Source organism: Rhipicephalus microplus, chromosome X, assembly GCF_043290135.1.
Source record: "Rhipicephalus microplus isolate Deutch F79 chromosome X, USDA_Rmic, whole genome shotgun sequence".
NCBI classification, from domain to species: Eukaryota; Metazoa; Arthropoda; class Arachnida; order Ixodida; family Ixodidae; genus Rhipicephalus; species Rhipicephalus microplus.
In genome coordinates this window covers 7,447,475-7,466,131 of record NC_134710.1, presented here as the reverse complement: position 1 = coordinate 7,466,131, position 18,657 = coordinate 7,447,475, and the positions used below count along the sequence as shown (strand labels likewise).

The 18,657-nt window shown below is 46.5% G+C and overlaps 1 protein-coding gene across 10 annotated transcripts in view; it reads left to right on the top strand.

The window, feature by feature from the left end:
• LOC142777415 (uncharacterized) overlaps positions 1–18,657 on the top strand; it is a 498,660-nt gene that overhangs the window by 291,223 nt on the left and 188,780 nt on the right. For 6 of the 10 annotated variants that reach the window (XM_075881769.1, XM_075881774.1, XM_075881771.1 and 3 more), the window contains one exon: positions 12,468–12,503. The exons of the other annotated variants lie outside the window; for them this stretch is intronic. In XM_075881769.1, the coding sequence (XP_075737884.1) occupies positions 12,468–12,503 (36 nt within the window). The remainder of the gene's footprint in view (positions 1–12,467; positions 12,504–18,657) is intronic. 10 annotated transcript variants of the gene reach the window in all.

The window sequence follows — 18,657 nt, the reverse complement described above, 5'->3', positions numbered from 1 at the left end:
TGTGTATTAAAAGCGCAGCATTTGTTTTTCCTACTGGCGGCTGTTTGAACGTCCGTGTATACGTGTCTATCGATCTAGTCACGTAGGTCTGGGTGCTCTTGTGATGACCCCTTTGACTTGAGGTAAACAAAACTTTGTGTAGGTGGATCAGAATGTTTGACAAAGATGACTTGCTGGTCATGACATGAATAATGTCATAATCTCGTTGGCTACGTCGTCAAACCCCTTCCGCCAGACGAATGACATTTACACGTGGGCTGCTATGTGCCACTGGTATGCGGGTATGTGCTATAGGCGATAGACAATTCATATCTATCCAGAATGTAGGAACTCTAAATGTAAATATCTATCAGATTACCTCATCAAGTATGCTTAATTGAATACTTCAAAGAGAATTTGAATATATTTTTCGTCTAATTCGAAACAAATGCCCCTTCAATATTGAAATAGTAAACTACGTGATTACTTGACTCATCAGTCTATAAACAACATTATTGTGATGGCTGCATACGTATTAAACGAAAATGCTGGAGTAAGCATCTTCTGTCCTTCTCTCGACTGGTCTTTTTCAGTTCTATTACCAGACTATACTCCTATATTTATGGCTGAATTATTTGTCATAGTCCTAGCACTTCGCAAACTTGCTGGAAATGAATCAGAAGCATTCATAATTACTGATTCTCTCTCAGTGTGTACTGCACTCTCTGCAGCAAAAACTTCAACTCTAACGAGTATGATTAGTAGTTTACTACCAGAAAACCTGAGAAAATACCACTTGTCATGGGTACCTGTTCACTGCGGGAATGAAATGGCAGACTCGTTAGCCAAAGCATCTTTAAGCGGACCGCTCTTTCCTATTTTTGAATACTGACGCGTAATATGTTAGCAATGGCAAAAGCTTTTACCAAAAAGGCCTACATTTAAATTGGCTTATGAATAATGGTTTGTAATTTAAAGTGCAAATACTATAGTAACAGCTGCATCTATACTAAACTGCTGCTACTATAGTAAACAGCTGCATCTTGCCAGTACTTGCGTTCGGAGCGGAAACCTGGAGGCTTACAAAGAGGGTTCAGCTTAAATTGAGGACGACACAGTGAGAGATGGAAAGTAGAATGGTAGGTGTAGCCTTAAGAGACAGGAAGAGAGCAGAGTGGATCAGGGAACAAACTGAGGTTAAGGATACAATAGTTCAAATGAAGAAGATGAAATGGACATGTGCTGGGCATGCAGCGTGTAGGCAGGATAATTGCTGGTCATTAATGATAATTGACTCGATTCCCACAGAAGTCAAGCGGGTTAGGGGGAGGCGGAAAGTTAGGTGGGCAGATGAGATTAGGAAGTTTGCGGGTACAAAGTGGTAGCAGCGAGCAGAGGACCGAATTGACTGGTGGATCATGGGAGAGGCCTTTGTCCTGCAGTGGATGTAGTCAGGCTGCTGGTGATGATGATGACTATAGTAACATTGAAAACTGGTTGTCATTTAGTAGGAGTACGTCATACTATTGAAGGCCCTCTTTTGAGGTAGGAAAGTGCCTGTGCTAGTGAATACAGTTGCTCATTATCATAAGAGAAGCTCAGAAGAAAATGTAAGCAATTGAGTCGGTGATACTTCGCACCCCGAATCGTAGGTGTGGCATTAGCACGACATATTAGCACTTTCATATTTTCACGAGTACACTACCCTATGTAGCTGCTTTCTGTAGCTTATACGCGACAAGCATCGAAGTGCCTAATGCTCTATCTCATTACGATATGGTGTATTCTTTATAGGTAAATGTCATTGCTATAGTGTAAAAAAGCTCATCAACAATTCTACTCGTAATATTTATGAGGATTAAGTTTGTTAATGAGCTTTTTACATTTTATTTCCCAAAACCACCCAAACATCACAAAACGAGAGTTGTCCCACGTACACCTAATACTAAGCTCACGGTTCTCATTTTTCGCTCCATCGAAAATGCGGTCGCCGCGGCCGAAATTCGACACCTCGATCTACGGGTCAGCAGTCAAGCGCCATAGGCGCAAGACCACCACGACGTGTAACAAAACAACTTCTGTTATGAAACAACTTTCTGTTAATAAATAACGGAAGCTTGCTCCTTTCATCCATGAAACCCCTACTTGTGTCGCTGGCGAAGACTTCTGGAATGCGCAACAGCGCAATATAACTAAGTGAATGAAGACAAGAAGGTACTTCAATATCTCTGATGAAATCCAACTATTGATTCAGCCAACATTACTTCAAGAGTGGCAACAACACCCAAATAAGGGCAAAATACTGCTTGGGAAAGCCTTCGGCTGACCATTTTTACACGCTTCCATCCAGGCACACGGCTGCATAAAGGCAAGCTCAATCGAACGTTATCAGTGAAAGTCATCGACTAAGCCGACATCGGCGAAAGTATGGTGGAACGGCGGCAAACTCGGCCCTACGTTTCCAGGGAAAGCCTTCAGCTTCGTCGCTGTCAATGGAAGACGGCGAGACAGCAAAAAAACCGGCCCAATGTTGCCGATGAAATCCATCGGCTAAGTTGTTATCAGCAGGAGTCGGCAAGAGGGCGGCAAACTTGGTCCAATGTTGGCAGTGATAGTCACGGGCTAAGCCCACATCGACCAAAGTACGGTGAAACAACGGAAAACTTGGGCTAATGTTGCCGGTGAAAGCCAACATCGTCTGAAAGGCGGCTAAGCCGGCCCAATATTTCCGGTTATAGTCAACGGCTCCCCCGATATCGGTGGCACGCCGGCAACGTCGACCCGAGCTTGGGCCTCCCAAAGCCGTCCTAAAATCAATATTGGCTCGACGTTGTGTACTGCCTCGGAATAAAGAAGATGCCTCTGGTTTGAAAACAGCGCCGAACTTTGGTGACCGTTCTTAGCGTGACGCCGCGAATCTTGGTAACCAATGGAATGCAGCGCGTGCTGAAGGCTGGAAGTACCGCAGGCGTTGTCACCGGTGCTCGGAAAGAGTTTCATCATAATCGGGCCATATTGCATAGTGCCCTAAGGCTGTTTCTGCTGTTGCCTAAGTGCAAATAAATGTACTGCCACCTCAGCAAAGCAAATCTTGAGTATGAAATAACTTTATACTTATTTTGTTCATTAACACGTGTTGGGCAGTACTTCGAGTGACATGCTCTATTAACAGGTTTATATGAGCTTAACATAGTTCACAATATTTTCCTGCAGATAATAATTATTTGCGGAGTGAGTATTAGCGTCACCGAAATGCAAATGTATCAGTATTCGCGTATGTGTGTTCTGTCCACTTTCCGGTAAACCTCTTTGCCTTTCTTGAGGAACATCTTGAGCAAATATTTCTCAACTCTCGTCGCACCTCCCGTCGCACCTAGGGCAGATATAAATCGGCAGCAACCAAATTTTAGCCATGTAGTCTGACAATAAGTGCAAGAGAGCGCATTTTATGCGGAGTAGAAACGGTGCGCTGTAATGTTTAAAACATCAACATGGACTCGACGAGCTTTAAGTTCAATTCGCTACTCGAATGAAATCATACATAATGGATGTGCCGAATACCTTTCGAAGCCACGACGGGCGAACCACAACACAAACAACAACTAAAGGTCTTTTTCTATTTAGTTCATCGAATTTTCGATGTGCATGTAGCCCACCTTTTACGAGACTGCCGATGCTCTGTTGATTACCGGATGAAGGCCTTTATTCTAAGATAAACCTTGGTCACCCTTTACTGTGCTGCTGCTACAGCTGGGGAAATCGACTCTATTCAGCTTTACAAATAACAGCAGACGCGAGTATAGTGGTTTTGTAAATGGCTGTCTCAGATAGAACTTTCAACACTCAAGTTGGCCGATTTACGAAGCTATGGTATATGTAGTGCCAAAAGTTTCAGGTGTTTTGTTACATCTTGAGCTGTATTTGTTGTGTTGGGCAAAAAGTCTTCAGTGTTTCTTGTCTCAATTTTATTTAAAGGCAGGCGACAAGTGGCTAGTAGTGACTGCTGTCTACGAGCTTACCTCAGTTATTGTAATTGGACGAGGTATTTTGAGTTGGTGAAAAGTAGCTCTAAAGTTCTTCGGGGAAAGTGTGTGAACATTTGTTTAGGTAAAACACTGTGGAATTTCAGGGTGTTTTGAAAACGGTTGTCTTACTATTAGAAAACTATACTAATACTGTTTCGTCTTTATTCGTGCTCTATTTCGTTTGGAAGTTCACTAATTGCATACTTCTACACGTCCAAAGTGTGATAACCTCAAATAAATTATTACGGGAATTCTCAATATAATAAAATCGTTCAATTAGTAGGTGTGATTTTGTGAGTAGGCGGAGTATATTTTCATGAAATGTGTCAGCATGAACAGAACTGTTATCTTTGACGCCGACGTCACCTTGAGTCTTGCGATTGCTTCAGGAGATTTACTTTGGTGAAAGGCAGGACACTCTCGATTTATGTGCTCGTCAAAGAGCCTCATGGCTTGCCATGGTGCTCTACTGGTTATCGTGCTCGACTGCTCACCCGAAAGTGGCGGGATCGAATCCCGGCCGCGATATTTCGATGACGCACTGAGATGCTCGAGTCCGTCGTGTACACCATGCAGATGGTCACCATGTGGTGCACAGCAACTGAAAAGAAATTGTCTAAGCCGTCCACTGCAGCGTTTCTCGTAATCATACATTAAGGAGCCCATTGGGTCATAGTCCTGGCTACGGCGTTGCTCAAGATGATCCCGCGGCTTTTGCAAGCCCGGTTAATAACCATTTTCGGCAGGGCAACGGCAATTTTGGACCTCCGCGTCGGCTTGCTCGATTACTCGTCGTGACGTGGTGGAGCGATTTTAATCACAGCAAATGGCAAAGAAGCCTTTGTATTTTTAGTAGCCTATAATGCCTGTCATGTTTGTACGTGAACGGTTGCAGGATTGAAAGCACATTTTGCATATTTCACTAATTATATCCCGTGTAAATGAGCCGTTGAGAAAAGCACGCCATGTGGCAAGGTGGGTCGTTACCGAATGAGCATCACCTTCAGAAGTAAACGAAACAGGATAAAATTCTGGAGAGTGAAAAACCCGAATGAACCCGGAGCCCTGGCTTGACACCGCAAGTGTGCTGCGCAAAGGTGATCGGTGCCACGTAATGTTGCGAATACTGATTCACTCAGCTCACTGCATATGCGACGAGAACACGCACGCTCTTTCGGCGTTGCCAAGGTTTCCTCTTGAAAAACACCTCGCGCTGATTCTGCCGGGCCGCGACGTGCGTAAATATAAGTCGTTGGAAGCTGCCCTTGAGAGGGGAACCCAAGGATGCGGCCGCGCGCGCCTCATTCACCCAGTCGGGCGAGCGACATGGCGCCGGCTCAATCAAAGACCACTGTGCGCTTGTTACGCGGCACTAGCCTCACAGCAGGGCACGGAATTTCTTCTGTTTTGCTTGTGGCATGCGCTGCGCACAATGAAGCCCTTCGGCGCTTCGGAGCACGTCGTTGCCGTTTGCCAAGAAGAAGAAACCGATGCCTGTTTTGCGTCTTTGCTCTTCTGTTTATTTTTTATAACAAGTTCGAGTTCAGGTAGGCCTTTATCCATTGCTTTTGTTCATGAAATTGTTGTAACATTGTGCAGGAGCGAGGGAGACGAGGTTGTTTTGCGTAGCCCCAAGGGAATTTCTTCATTTGGTTAGCTCGGTTTCTTGCAGAGCAGGCAATTCGAGACACGTCTTTGCTAAAGGCAAATCCCTGCGATATTGCGGCGTAAATAAACTCGAATGAAATCTGGCGGGTACGTTGCTATGTACGTTTTCGTCATTTATGCCAAACTACAGGCTTGAGAGGTATGCAGTTTGTTTACAAACGAAAATTAGTGCACGCCTGGAGTGGCCCAACTGCTTTCCTACAATTACTCTCCGCACTGTGACTCTGACATTTATTAAATCAGAAGCATTTTGTTGCGTACTACAGGCATATCGAGCGTCTTTTTATCCTTATAACGGTTGGGCGCTCACGTGATCACCACCTTACCTTGGGGTCAACCAAAATTATTATAGGAGGGTAAGATGGTTTAATGAATATGGCTCGCACTTCTTGACATTAGCACAGCTCGCGGCTTCTGGCCAACTGCTGCCACCGTAGAGAACGGGGGCCAAGAGCTCCTCAAGCTGCCCAGAGCAGCTTTTTCTTTCATTGTATATTTTTTACAATGAAAATAAAAAATGAATGAGTGAATGAATAATGTCACAATACCGTCGCGTACGTCAAGGAACAACTTCCGCCAGACAGTGGCACACAGCCGCAAGTGCATATGTACCACTGGTACGTGGGTACGTGGCACATTAGATTGACACTTTGTATCTGCGCTGGAATGAGAACACACTTGGGTGATTTCAACGCGCAAACGTTACAAAAAAAAAAAACTCGCATCGACAGCGTTGACCCATGATTTTTAAGCATAAATATTGGGGTCTTAGCACGAATTGAACCCCTGCTTTTTACGTGGCAATCAAGTATTGTACCACATATCCACGGAAGGTATCGGAGCTACTTTTCAAATAGACCTTAAAGGGGTCTTGAAACGAAAATTGAAACTTCCTTGTTTCAATTTTCCCTGATTTAATAGGAATTGGACATACCAATTCCAAAATATTTCGGCACAATATCCATTCTGTAATGGATGACGACATTTAGAAGTCGCAGTTTTTTGGGGATCGCTAGCGACCATGCGCGACCATCGGCCGCTATAGGCACCAATATTTACTACGTATTAGTGCCTATATTAGTATATTTTGCTACAAAGTACTAATTTATAGAAACCTAGAAAAGGAAAATAATAAAGCAAATATTGTGCTTTGAGTTGTATGCTGTGCAATAAAATGAGTGATTTGCCGAGCAATCACCCAACTTGCTGAATGCAGCTGCGCGACAACTGCACCGGTCTGGCGGCCGCGGCCAATGGCAGCGTGGGAGCGTGACAAGAGGCGCCATTGGCGGGCGCCCGTCAAAAACTTTGTTTTTTTTTTTTTTTGCACTGTGACAGTCCCGATCGCCTTGGCATTTGTGCATATCGCCGTTGCCGGTGGCATGAAAAATGTTGGATAAACTGTTTCTGGTGGGATATAACTGATGATTGAATGAAGTGCTGCTTGAAGTGTGCTATTTCTGCAAGGCAACGTCCGTTTCCGAACTACCAACGAGATATCGAGCCATGATGGAAGGCTATTTCGCAGGTAAACAAACAGTGGCACCAGCCGTCTCGGCGAACCGGCTGGCTTTGTTGCCACTCTTTAGATCAAGGCCGTCGACAAAACTAGTTGCACGGGTAAAGCATTGTACGTAAGTGTACAAGTTTCTATCGTGTTGGCAAAAAGAAGCGCTCGACTGAGCTCACGTTGAAAAGCGTGCGGCGCTATCGAGAACGTTGGCCTTGCTAGGCGTATACGCTCGTAGTCAAGAATGAACGTAGGCTTTGGCGATGTTTGTCACTCGCGAAGGCGTAGCTTTGTTAGCAATGTTATTAGGCAACGAACCATGACTGCGTGAGGCGGTTTATTTTGTAAGAGGAAACGATGTCTTCCGAGTGTGCGAGCTGAGGTGCCGTACGTGGGCGGAGCCTGAGCGCTGATGGCTCGTTCGCCCCATGTGTCGTGAATCGTCGTAAGCCGCGTGCGGCGTCACACGCCGGATGAGACGCTGAATCGCACTTTGTGCCCAGCGCTTAGTCCTCGTGTAAACGGTGTGCGTCGTCAGACCGTGCCGCACACACAACTTATCAAAGTGCAAACAATGTTCGTTCTCACAAGCTGCCCAGCGAACCACAGCGCTTAGCATTGCTTCGAGCTATCAACCTCGATGTCTCCGATAGTATGGGCATACAGAGTGAAAACTCGTGGTCTGAGCTTCCACGAGCGGAGGTTCTACCACGCAGTCTCGATACGAGCGCTTGCAGGGCGCAGGCTTCTTCGCCGTCGTCATCGCCGCCGCTGCCGTGTTCTTGAGTCAACTCCCCTCAAGCAGACGACGTTGTAGTTCGGGCACTGTAGTTCGGGAAAGCCAGATGGTGTTGACGGCGCCAAACACTATGATGCTACGGACCATGGTCAACTAAGGCTCAAAAACATCGCTGCGCCGTCATGTTTTGTCGACGGCAGGGAAATTTCATTGGCGGTCTTAAAGTGACGTCAGCTCTACAGTTCACGGCAACGTGAGCTGGGAAACCGATATTGCGCATTTTTCTGTATTCATTGCGCACAGACCATCGAACGAGTTGAGGTATAGTGTTAAATCGACTGCCGGGATTCTGAAAACAGATGTAGTTCAAAATTTTTGCAGAACGTTTCACGAGCCCATTAATGTTCGCCAAGCGTCAATTTTAGTTGTAATATTACTCGCTATCTCCACATCTTCAAAGCACATCCACATTTTCACACATCAGACTCCGGCAACTGTGGTGTCACATATTCACTAACAAATTTTTTTTTCTCTGAAAGAGTTAAGTCCACTTAAAATGAGAGAGAAGTGGAAGGAAGGGCAGGCAGGTTGTACCCGGTTCGCTATCCTATGCAGGGGAAGCGGAAAAAAGAAGCGAGAATGACAAAAGGAAAATATAGCAAGTCATACGCGCGCTCGCGTATCAGCGTTCACACCGAACACACAGGCAGCCACAACTAAGAAGTATTTGAGATCAGTTCCTCGACGGTTGTCTTCAAGTGGAATAAAATCTTATATGTTGAAAAAGGCTTGTAAAGGCTACAAGTTCTCGCGGTGTTGAGGTCGCTCATGACCATGATGCGCACTGTTCTCAACAAAATGACAACTCGATCAGCTCACTGCGCACAGCATGTCCTGAATTCTTTGGAGCCACTCGAAGTTAAGCTGAGAAAATAACAACGCGGTTGTTTCCTACTGAAAATATGGGTGGACTTGTTTGAACAATTTTCGTTCTTAATACGCTTCTGTTTCTGAAATACTTCAAACGTGCACTACTGCTGAAATTTATATAGCTATTGGTAGTATTTAGGAGGAAAGCTTGGATTTGGCTATAATAGGTTCAATACTTATTTGGGCTTCTACTGACTACGAAAAGTAGTCGAAATGGCAGCGAATGAACGGCATAGTCATATATTGCGACAAAATTAAAGCCATATTGTGCTTACGGCGACGCCATCCTTTGCCTCACGCCGTAATTACAAAAACTTGTTGAAAAGCAAGTGGTCCTTCCAGAAAACAGGCGTGGCTTCGTAAACTGTCAGCAGCGATTTTTTGTGCTCGACGCATACGCAGCGTCTACTTGCTAAATTATTGTTAGTGCACAAGGAAAACTGTTCAGTTTCAAGCTTTTGTTTTGCCGTACTCCGGCTACTCGTCGTTTCACCGTAAGCCTCTGCAATAGGTCATTTCCTATAGCCGTTAATGACGTATGCGTTTCTAAAGAGCAAAACAATTCCATCGGAAATATCGCTGCAATCAAAGCAGTCGTAACTCATCAAAACCATTGCACCGTATGCAATGCTTTTGTGTGCATTCTCGTGTACGTTGCTTTACTGTTAACACTTGTAAATGAGGTAGCATGCGATGAAAAACCAAGTATGTACTTGGTTTTTGTGTATGTACTTGGTATGGAACTATATGTACTTCCAAAGTACATATACTAAAAAAAATACTAAAAGTAGTAGGTGTCAGTTGAAGATATATCCAATACCTTAAATGTTGATCTGGTTGGGCTGATAACCGCGATGATCAGTTGGAGTGGCACTAAGAGGAGGGAGCCGGCGAGAGGAGGCTCGACAGGATCAAACTCACAATATACGCATCATTGGCGCTCTTCATGAGAGTAGTGGAATAGGAGAGGCGGCCAAACGACGCAACGGACGCGCCGGGTATGCGCGCCGCCATTCTCAAGCCTCTAAAAGCCGGTCAACGTGGTGGCTTTAAGCGCTCACTGAGTTTTTAAAGCTTACAGTGGCAGTCTGCCAGCATCGCCCACTATACAGTCAGTGTACCGGGCTTAAATTTTTCTACTCAGCGTAAGTAATCTCAATAAGACTGGCACAGAGTGTCAATCGCAAAGAATGGGCATGTATGTACAGGGTGTTTCATGTGTCAACTATTATTGAAAAATTACATAAATGGGGTACCTGCGTGCTACCTGCGGCGTTCTCTTCACTGTGGCAGAAGGCAACTTGAGATGCCTATGCAAACATAAATTGCGGCAGTAACGATATTACTAACATAATTAACTTTTAACCAACGGAATTAAGCATTCAGGTTAAATGGACGAATTTAAGTCCTTCTTGGGAATGGTCGATAGCCACTTTGAAATTTTTAAAAGGCGGCCACGGGTAATGACGGTGGGGCGATGAAGTCGAAACCGACGCACCAAACAGCGTATCTACTATGGACATTGAAAACGTCCTCAGTGATAACACTCTTTTCCTTGCATAGGAGGAGGAGGATAATCGACCATGTGACTTGAAAACAGTGCCACGAAACGAAGTAAGTAGATTGACGGTGAAAATGACGACGAAGGAAACAGTGTCGTCAGTGGGGTGTTTTCTAAGTGAATGGCAGATGCGCTGTCTGGTGCGTCGGTTTTACTTCCACCTGATAAATTAGGCATATTTCATCTCCCCACGGTGATTACCAGTGTTTACCACTTTTGCTCTTGCCGAGGAGCAGTGCTTACGCCACAACGTCAGCGAGTGCCACGATTCATCTCTCAGTTACGCAGACTACGCATTCACGCACACAGAGCTATAAGTTATATCACAGGGCTACAATGAATTGTTTCCGTTTTCAACGCGCTCACGACGTATCCACTCACAGCCGGGTTGTCGCCATGTACGAGCCCTGCTAGTGACAACCTGTCCTTATGTTTATTAAAAGTGAAACGAGCAGCACGAAAAGTGCACCCTTTCTACCTTGGAGAGCAGAAGTTTTGGTACTGCAAGTGAAACAAAAGAACTTGCCCGAAAGAGGAAAAACGCCTACGAACACCCATGTGGGAGGCACGTGTTGAGCTGGCAAAAAGATGGTGCGGCAATCAAGCCAACGGCCCTGCACTGCCGAAATGTTGACTGATCTAGTGGCGGCGCTAACGTGTACGCGCTCGGTGTTTCTTTGACAATCACCGCAACTGGACAACATGCGTTTCTGACGTCACGCGCGTTCTTGTAGCCATTTTAGATGCAAAGCAGCTTCTTGACTAGCCTGTGTGACGCTGTCCGTTCGTCCGCACCGCTCCCCTCACCGCAGGTGTTGGAGCGGTGCCAAGTAGCTCACGCCTTCCTAGCAGTGCACGTTGACGTCTCTTCCCCATGCCTGGCGCGCGCTCGCCGCGTGTCAGCTCCCTCGCTTCACCGTCTTCACCGCTCACAACACTCGAGCCCGCTCCTCACGTGGACATCATCATGGCATCATCCCTCCCGCGCCACCTCTCTCTATCTGCCGGCAAGATTAAGCCGCGAGCTGGCAAGTGCGTACGCTGCGCGCACCTCAATAATCTCGCGGCGCTGACAATGTGGTCAGCGTGGCGCTGCTAGCCACGCGATCGTGCCGACGGGTGGGACGCCTTCGCGAGGGTCACGGCATGCTTCCCGCCAGTGTGCGCGCTTTCCCAGCTGTCGCCGGCGTTGCGAGGGTTAGCGGAGCCCATCGCGTTCGGGATTGGCGCGCCGACACCGACGAGGCGCGAGCTAGGGAAGCCGAACGCAAGCCTGGGCAGTGGAAGGCCAGCGACAACGAAGAGGTGTGAGTAAAGACCACCGATCGCGTTCGAGAATACAGGTGGCGTGCGGGTAACACCGACGAAACACGAGCCAAGAAAGCCGAGCGCAAGCGTCTTCAACGCGTCCCGCCTCCCCTGTCTTGGCGTTTCAAAGATATGTTTCCTCGAGTGAACGCTATACACCGAGTTTTCCTTCAAACTGTTCTTCCAGCACCCACTTCGACGCTCGTTTACACCGGGTCAACGCCGTGTACACCGCTGCTGCTTCGTATTCTATCAGGGTTCCATTCGGGGAGATGGTCCATAGCTTCTTTTTTTAGCAGTGCTGCGACCACGCGCTCCGCACTGCCTAGATGGGATGACCGTCGTAGAAAGATCTCGGAGGGAGCTCATTCGCCCATCTGTATAACGCCCCATTGTATTCTTGTCGTGAAAGTAGCGATCGCAGAAAGGAGATGCAAGCTTGTCAGATGGCGGTTGTTCAGTAACACACGCTCCAAAGCTATAAATTGATTTTTTTCTTAAGATATGATATTCAAGCATGTGTGTAATAAGTAAACCCCTTTCCTGTGTGCGAACGGGTGGTGAGTCACTTATAGGCGGATTTGTACGTGCTTTTTTACGCAAACTCCGTAATGCGTATGCATCATAGATTTCGTCGTTGCGACTGCTGCTTTATGGAACAATAGTATGATTGAAAATGTGTACCTTGTGTGCCATTGGAAGGGATGCTCTGTTTAACCCTTCCTCTCTCCCTCTTCTCTTCTATAGGCACTAGGAACCGTGTATGAGGAAGTTAGTTGCAATGTGAGCACTTTTTTGACGGCCATCTTTGCCTTGCATGCGTTTGCCTGGTTGTTGTTGTGCCCCGTCGCACGGAATATAAGTGCATGACATGCCGTCAATTTTCTTGTGCTGAATGTGCTTGATTGAGGGCTCGCAAACTATTGCCGGATTTAGCGCCAATGGAGCAACTATTTTACGCGCTTCACATCAGCACACTTCGCAATGGCGTGACCTCGTTCGATTCGTCAGGTTCATTGCGGCCGTGCAACAAAGTATTTTTTAATGTATACCATATGGCTGCAAATACCCACAGGCAAAATTTCCTTTCGCTTTGCATTCACTCCAAGGCAACAAGAAAAATAGCTTAGCCTTTATAACCTCTCGTTGTATTAATATTTACAAGTTCAGCGCACTTGCATTACAGCATTTTTTATTCCGCGTAGACAAAAGCCAATCCCTCTTCAGTCATATCAAGTTTTCCCAATTTATAGTTTCATTTTCTATAAACTGAAACCGCTTCTTTGTTAAGCTAATTTACAGTTTGAAGCCTTCTTTTTTCTTAGGTAGAACAGGCGATCTATGATAGGCTGGTGGGGAGCGGGCAGCTGATAATTCATATGTTTGCACGACTCAGATGAACTGTTGTTTCAAGAGTGCTTTGCATGAGGCTTTCGGTGTTGTGTTATGCAGCATTTGGGTGTTATTATAAGCGCTGTATTGAAAGTTTTAGATGAAGTCATTTCAATGTAAATAGTATAACGAACGAATGCGAAGGCAAGCGCGTTGAGTGCGCGAAGCCCCCTCTGTTTACTCTCATGCGTGTCGCTTTCATTCGTTTGTTGGCGCATTCGGGTGACTCAAATGCACATCGCTTCCAACATCGTTGTTTGCAACCGACATTCTGTAACTGTCTTAGCAAAGATAGTGACACGATTTTGTCGCATCAATAGTAATGTGTTTGTTTATAGAAGTTTGTCAATAGCTGATATGGGTTGATTGTTATAATGTTATTATTTATAAAGGACATTTTGGAGCAGCGTGGGACGAGGGCGTCTTGTTGTAAAGATTTGGATGCCTGGGTGTAAGCCTGTCTATAATGTGTCCACGGCAACCGAACGTGTTCTCTCATCATGGTAGTCGCTTTCTCAACAGTGAGCGACGCATTCATTAGAATGAGTGCTTGTGCTTCTAAACAAGGAAGCTCGGCGACGACCGCAGAAATGGTGGCCAAAGAGGGCAGCTGAAGAGTAAAGCCGCTGCCGAAAAGACGCGGCAATCTCATATAGTTTGTCTCAAATACCACCAAATCAAAACTCTGAGTTCTGACTTCTCATTATGTATAGTATTGTCCTTACCCGCGAAGTAAGTTTTTGGTAGTAAATGCCATGATTGAGACGAAAACGAGCATCTGAATGTTACGCCCACCTCATCAACATCTTGCTCAGCTGAAGACCCCGTCCCCCCTCAAAAAACAACAAGAGGAATACCACTTAGGCGCAGTTATGAATATAAACGCTTGTTGAAATGTAAATACGCCGTTTCGAGAAATGCTTTTTAAATGCCTCTAGAGGGCTTCTAAACAACTTATGAACACACACCAAGCACTACCGCGTTATTCTGTCTTGGCGTTTCGGCGGCATTCGAGAAATGGCAGCAGTCTACTGATATGTCATCATGAGTGAAAAAGCTGCAATTTGGTTTGTGTACGAGTGATACCGCTCGTCTCCTGCCGTCGTCGCACGCCTGCTCTTCTTTGGCTCGCATGTCTATGGTGCGCGATCAACTGATTTAACTTTGTTCTGCTTGCCTTCAACTGGGTAAGCAAAGAAAACTGTATGAGGCGAAAAAGCACAAAATTCTGATAAACCTACGGCGCTTAGTGTGTTATCCTCGTGTTTAGAAAGAAAAAAGCACAGGGGCCTTTCCCCCTGCAATGGGCTTACAACATGATGATGGATCGCGGAGAATAACATAGCACTTGTAGTGCGAAAAACTCTGTCGTCTTAAAGCTGCCCTGGGACCCAGTAAATAGGGAAGGTGGAGTGATTTTGTCTGACCATACTGCAAAAGCTGACATAATATTTATATGAGTAGTTATAAGAACAAACCAGTTTTTCACTGAGGACCAAGCTGTTTATCTAAACGGAAACATAATATCCAGACAACGTGCCGCTTCCGACTCTTCCATCTCGGCCGCATTTCTCATTGATTGATATGTGGGTTTGAACGTCCCAAAACCAGCAAATTATTTTAAGAGATGCCGTAATGGAGCGCTCCGGGAATTTCTACCGCCTTGGGTTTTTTTAACGTGCTCCGAAATCTGAGCACACGGGCCTACCGCATTTTCGCCTCCATCGCAAATGCAGACGCCGCCGCTGGGATCCGATTCCGCGACCGGAGGGTCAGCAGTCGAGTGCCTTACCCTCGTATTCAGAAACGCTCCTCAACTCGAATCCCATCCTTCACTCTACTGAGTTGAGCACTGCGCCGCTGCTCGACTGATATTCAATCAATCAATCAGTTTATTATCATGTCATAAAAGGATGTTACAGGGAGTAAAATATACAGACGACGGTCCCAAAGTACCAGACTGCAACGGGACCCTCAGACTCCTTATCCGAGATGCGGGCGATATTGACGCTGTGCTTCTCGAGAATCACTGCAGATTATTGCTGATATGCAGTGACTTGGTCTGCCAAGAGACGGCGCTGCCATCGACTTTTTCAAGTCGAGGAGAGCCCTTGAGTGAAGGAGCGTTTCTGAATACGGGTGTTAGTCACTCGACCACCGCGGCAGAGCTCGGCCGCATTTCAGTCGAGGCCTGTGCAACGTCAGTGCGAAGAACACCGGATGGTCGAAATTTCCACACTACGGTGGGCCTCACCATCATGTTGCAGTTTTGGCACTTAATACCCCAGATGATTATTAGAGGCCACAACCGTTCATCATGACCGTTGCCCATGCACAAAATCAAAGCATATCACGCTTCATGACATCTTCTTGCGCAGGATACGTAGATGGCAATTGTGGCAAAGGGCAGTCAACTTCTTCAAGTGAACGGCTCGTTAACTTTCAAAATAACGCTTAGGAAAAGTCTGAAAGAAAGTATTCCTAACAATGTATACATACAGCTTTGCGATTGCGAATGTCCCACTGAAGACCTGAGTAGTCGATTTCTGTGTCTACCAAAGCAATGACGCAGTGACCGCCACTGTGCACCTCGAGCTCTACAGTATGTTGCCTGGCGTTATGGTTAAGCCGTGGTGTCCGGCCACGGCTACACCGGCTTATTACGCTGCAGCGTCGTCAGGTCGTCTTTTGGCACCCAAGTTTTTTAGGGCTTTCATTGGCTGGGGTCCATGTGGCTGGCGGCGTGTTCTCAAAGGATTTGCTTGCAGTGCGAACTCTCCAAGCCTGAAGCAGCTAGCACGTAAATTGCGGCTATGCCTTCGCTGGCTTTGGTACAGCAATTGAAGGCTCGATTGCTGTATTTACATGCTTAAAAGTCGATATTATTTCAGGCTGCGATAAAAGTGACAGCTTGAGCGTTTTTTTTTAATGCGGAGCATGTCTTGGTCGCACGGTGCTGCGCTTCGGCGTCGGCGGTGGCGCAGTGTCTACATCCCCACTGCGCATGCTCGCGTTTCATGAATGCCCTGGAAGACACCCACGAAACTGTCGCTCCCCTGCCCCCCTCCTCTTTCGCCTCGCAAGGCCGACGCAGGCAGCGTATGCTAGCAAGAACATTGACCCCGTATCTGCATGTTTCACTGCAAATGTCGTCGAAAGACGATAGTCTTGGGTCTGGAGAGAGTGAAAAAAATGTTTATTTGATGCTCTGCCCGAGAAAATCTGTGAATGGGATTTCGGAGGCAGTGCCTCAAAGGGCACAGCGGAGATGAACGAACGCATCGAGGCACTTACGGTGCGAGACATGAGCGCCATCTTGCAGTTAACTTGGAAAACAAAAGAATGGCCTCTGATATGGCTAGCGCGTGGCATGCACGCCACCCTCGAAGGTCACTGTGTTTAGAATGCAAGGCGACGGGTAGGTGCCACCGCTGTGTCGTCTTAGGAAAGCATAGGAAACACTTGCCTTTTCGTGCATAGTGTTGCAATGTCAGCGCAGTGTGATGAACGCTACGGTTCTTAATTACTCACGTATGCATTCTGTAGTATGAAGAAACACACAGCATATTATTGGCGGGTTGATATTGTGCCTCAGATATGCGGAACATTTCCTTTTTATTAGACAATCGCACAAGTATGAACGCAGAAACCAGTGCAATACTGGTGGGCGCTGTCAATGTGGTTGGATTTTAGCCGTTTCGGCTATCGTTTCGGCGGACACACACACACACACACACACACCAAAACTTTTCAGTCGAAGTACCCAATGAACACATGTCGTCTTTAAAAACGACTGCTCACGCTGCACAACCATTCACTTGCCACCCCGTGTATGTAGGGACTAGATCACGCGTTCGGAATTTAGTCAAGGGAGTCTCCGCTTTCGCTTGACGTTGATGGCAACACTTCTTCTTAATTCAATATATAAAAATAATAAAGACAAAATAACAGCGCTTGTGCTGTCTTATACTTCGTCTGCGTCCTCGTTCGTTCTTGCGCTGTGAGTTATCGAAAATTAACAATTAAGCATTCGCGTACCAATTATTCAACATTCACATGATGCCCCCACTACTCTGCGACACATTTACTCTTGTTCCCTCCTTGGGAAGATGCGGGTGACAGTTCTTTCATTTAAATAAAATCTCACAGTATGGTTTCACGCACGCCATCGCAGCCAAGTGGTTCAACAAAGGCGCTGTGTGCACTCAAACAATGATTGTATGCGGGTGCACATTTCAGAAGTCTTCTTGACCTTTCTCGCTTTATAGTTATTTCTAGAAGTGTGTAGGGTGCGTTGCGTGTGGGCGCAGGTAAGAGGTAGCTTTCACTTTATTCTTCGGAGGAGGAAACAATCACCGCCATATTCACAAAGTGAATAGTGTTAAAGTAGCTTGCTTGGACATCATCGGCTAACCTGCGAATGATCCGTACACATATCCTACCATCATATTATAACGTAGTCATTACGTTGACGAAGACAGTGCCAAGATGAAGAAACTTTTTATTTGGGCCGAGCGTGAGGCTGGTAAACGGAAAATCAGATTACAGCAACCCACCCTGGCGCAGGAGCGCTGAACTGCGCGTCGGCAGTAGATGAACCGATCATCGTTGAGACGCGCCGCCTTTATTCCTCGCGCGTCGAGCACTCCAGCTTCATCACTGATAGTCGCGCAAGCTCTGGAATAATCTTGAGTGTTCGCGTTCTGTGCGCAATCTTAACAAAATGGTCTACTACAAATGAGAAGCTTCTCGAACATATCATGGGGGAGGGATGCATGAAAGAAAGATTAATAAAGCGAGAAATAAATGGAACAATATTCACATGCATGAACTAAAGTGAAAAGTACAGTGCTCAGGGTCTCTAACGCGCGTGAAATGGCTAGAGGCACACGGCATGCGCGACTTCGGGCCGCGCACGGCTCCGTTGAGAGTTCGTAATGCCATTGGGGGATAACCTCGTAATCCAGAGCGCCTGAACGTCGAAACGCCTTGTATTGCGCGAGGTATCGGCGAACAAGCTTTTCACTAAGTGGACGTCGCTAAATCAGCGTCCTTACTCAAACGCAGTCGCCATGCTGGCTTTTCACAAGATTTCGTCGAAGGCTCTAACGCTGGCTGTCGGTCATCTGCTGATTTTAAAGAGCAGGAGGGTAACCCGACAAGCTCTTTCGGTGCGCCGAAATTAAAAGGAGACGTCGAGGTTTTTCCTTCGTAAGAGACGTTGGGCAGCAAGGCGTCGAGCATCGTGGCCGGGTTTCTACCATTAGACCAACATGTATGCGGTCATTTGCGTCGTATCCGGCACGGCCGTGTTTTATGCTAAGGTAATGTACGACGTCAGCATACATGGCAAGCATGTAGGTGATGGCCTTTTTTACACGTTTAATGAGGCCATTGGTGTGTGGGTGGTAAGCAGTGGTCCAGTGATGAATGGTCGGACTGTACCTCAGAATCGACTGAGTTAGGTCCACATGAAGGCCGTACCTGTGTCGGTAATGAAGACCTCTGGGGCACCATGACGCGGGACGATGTTGTCAACGAAAAA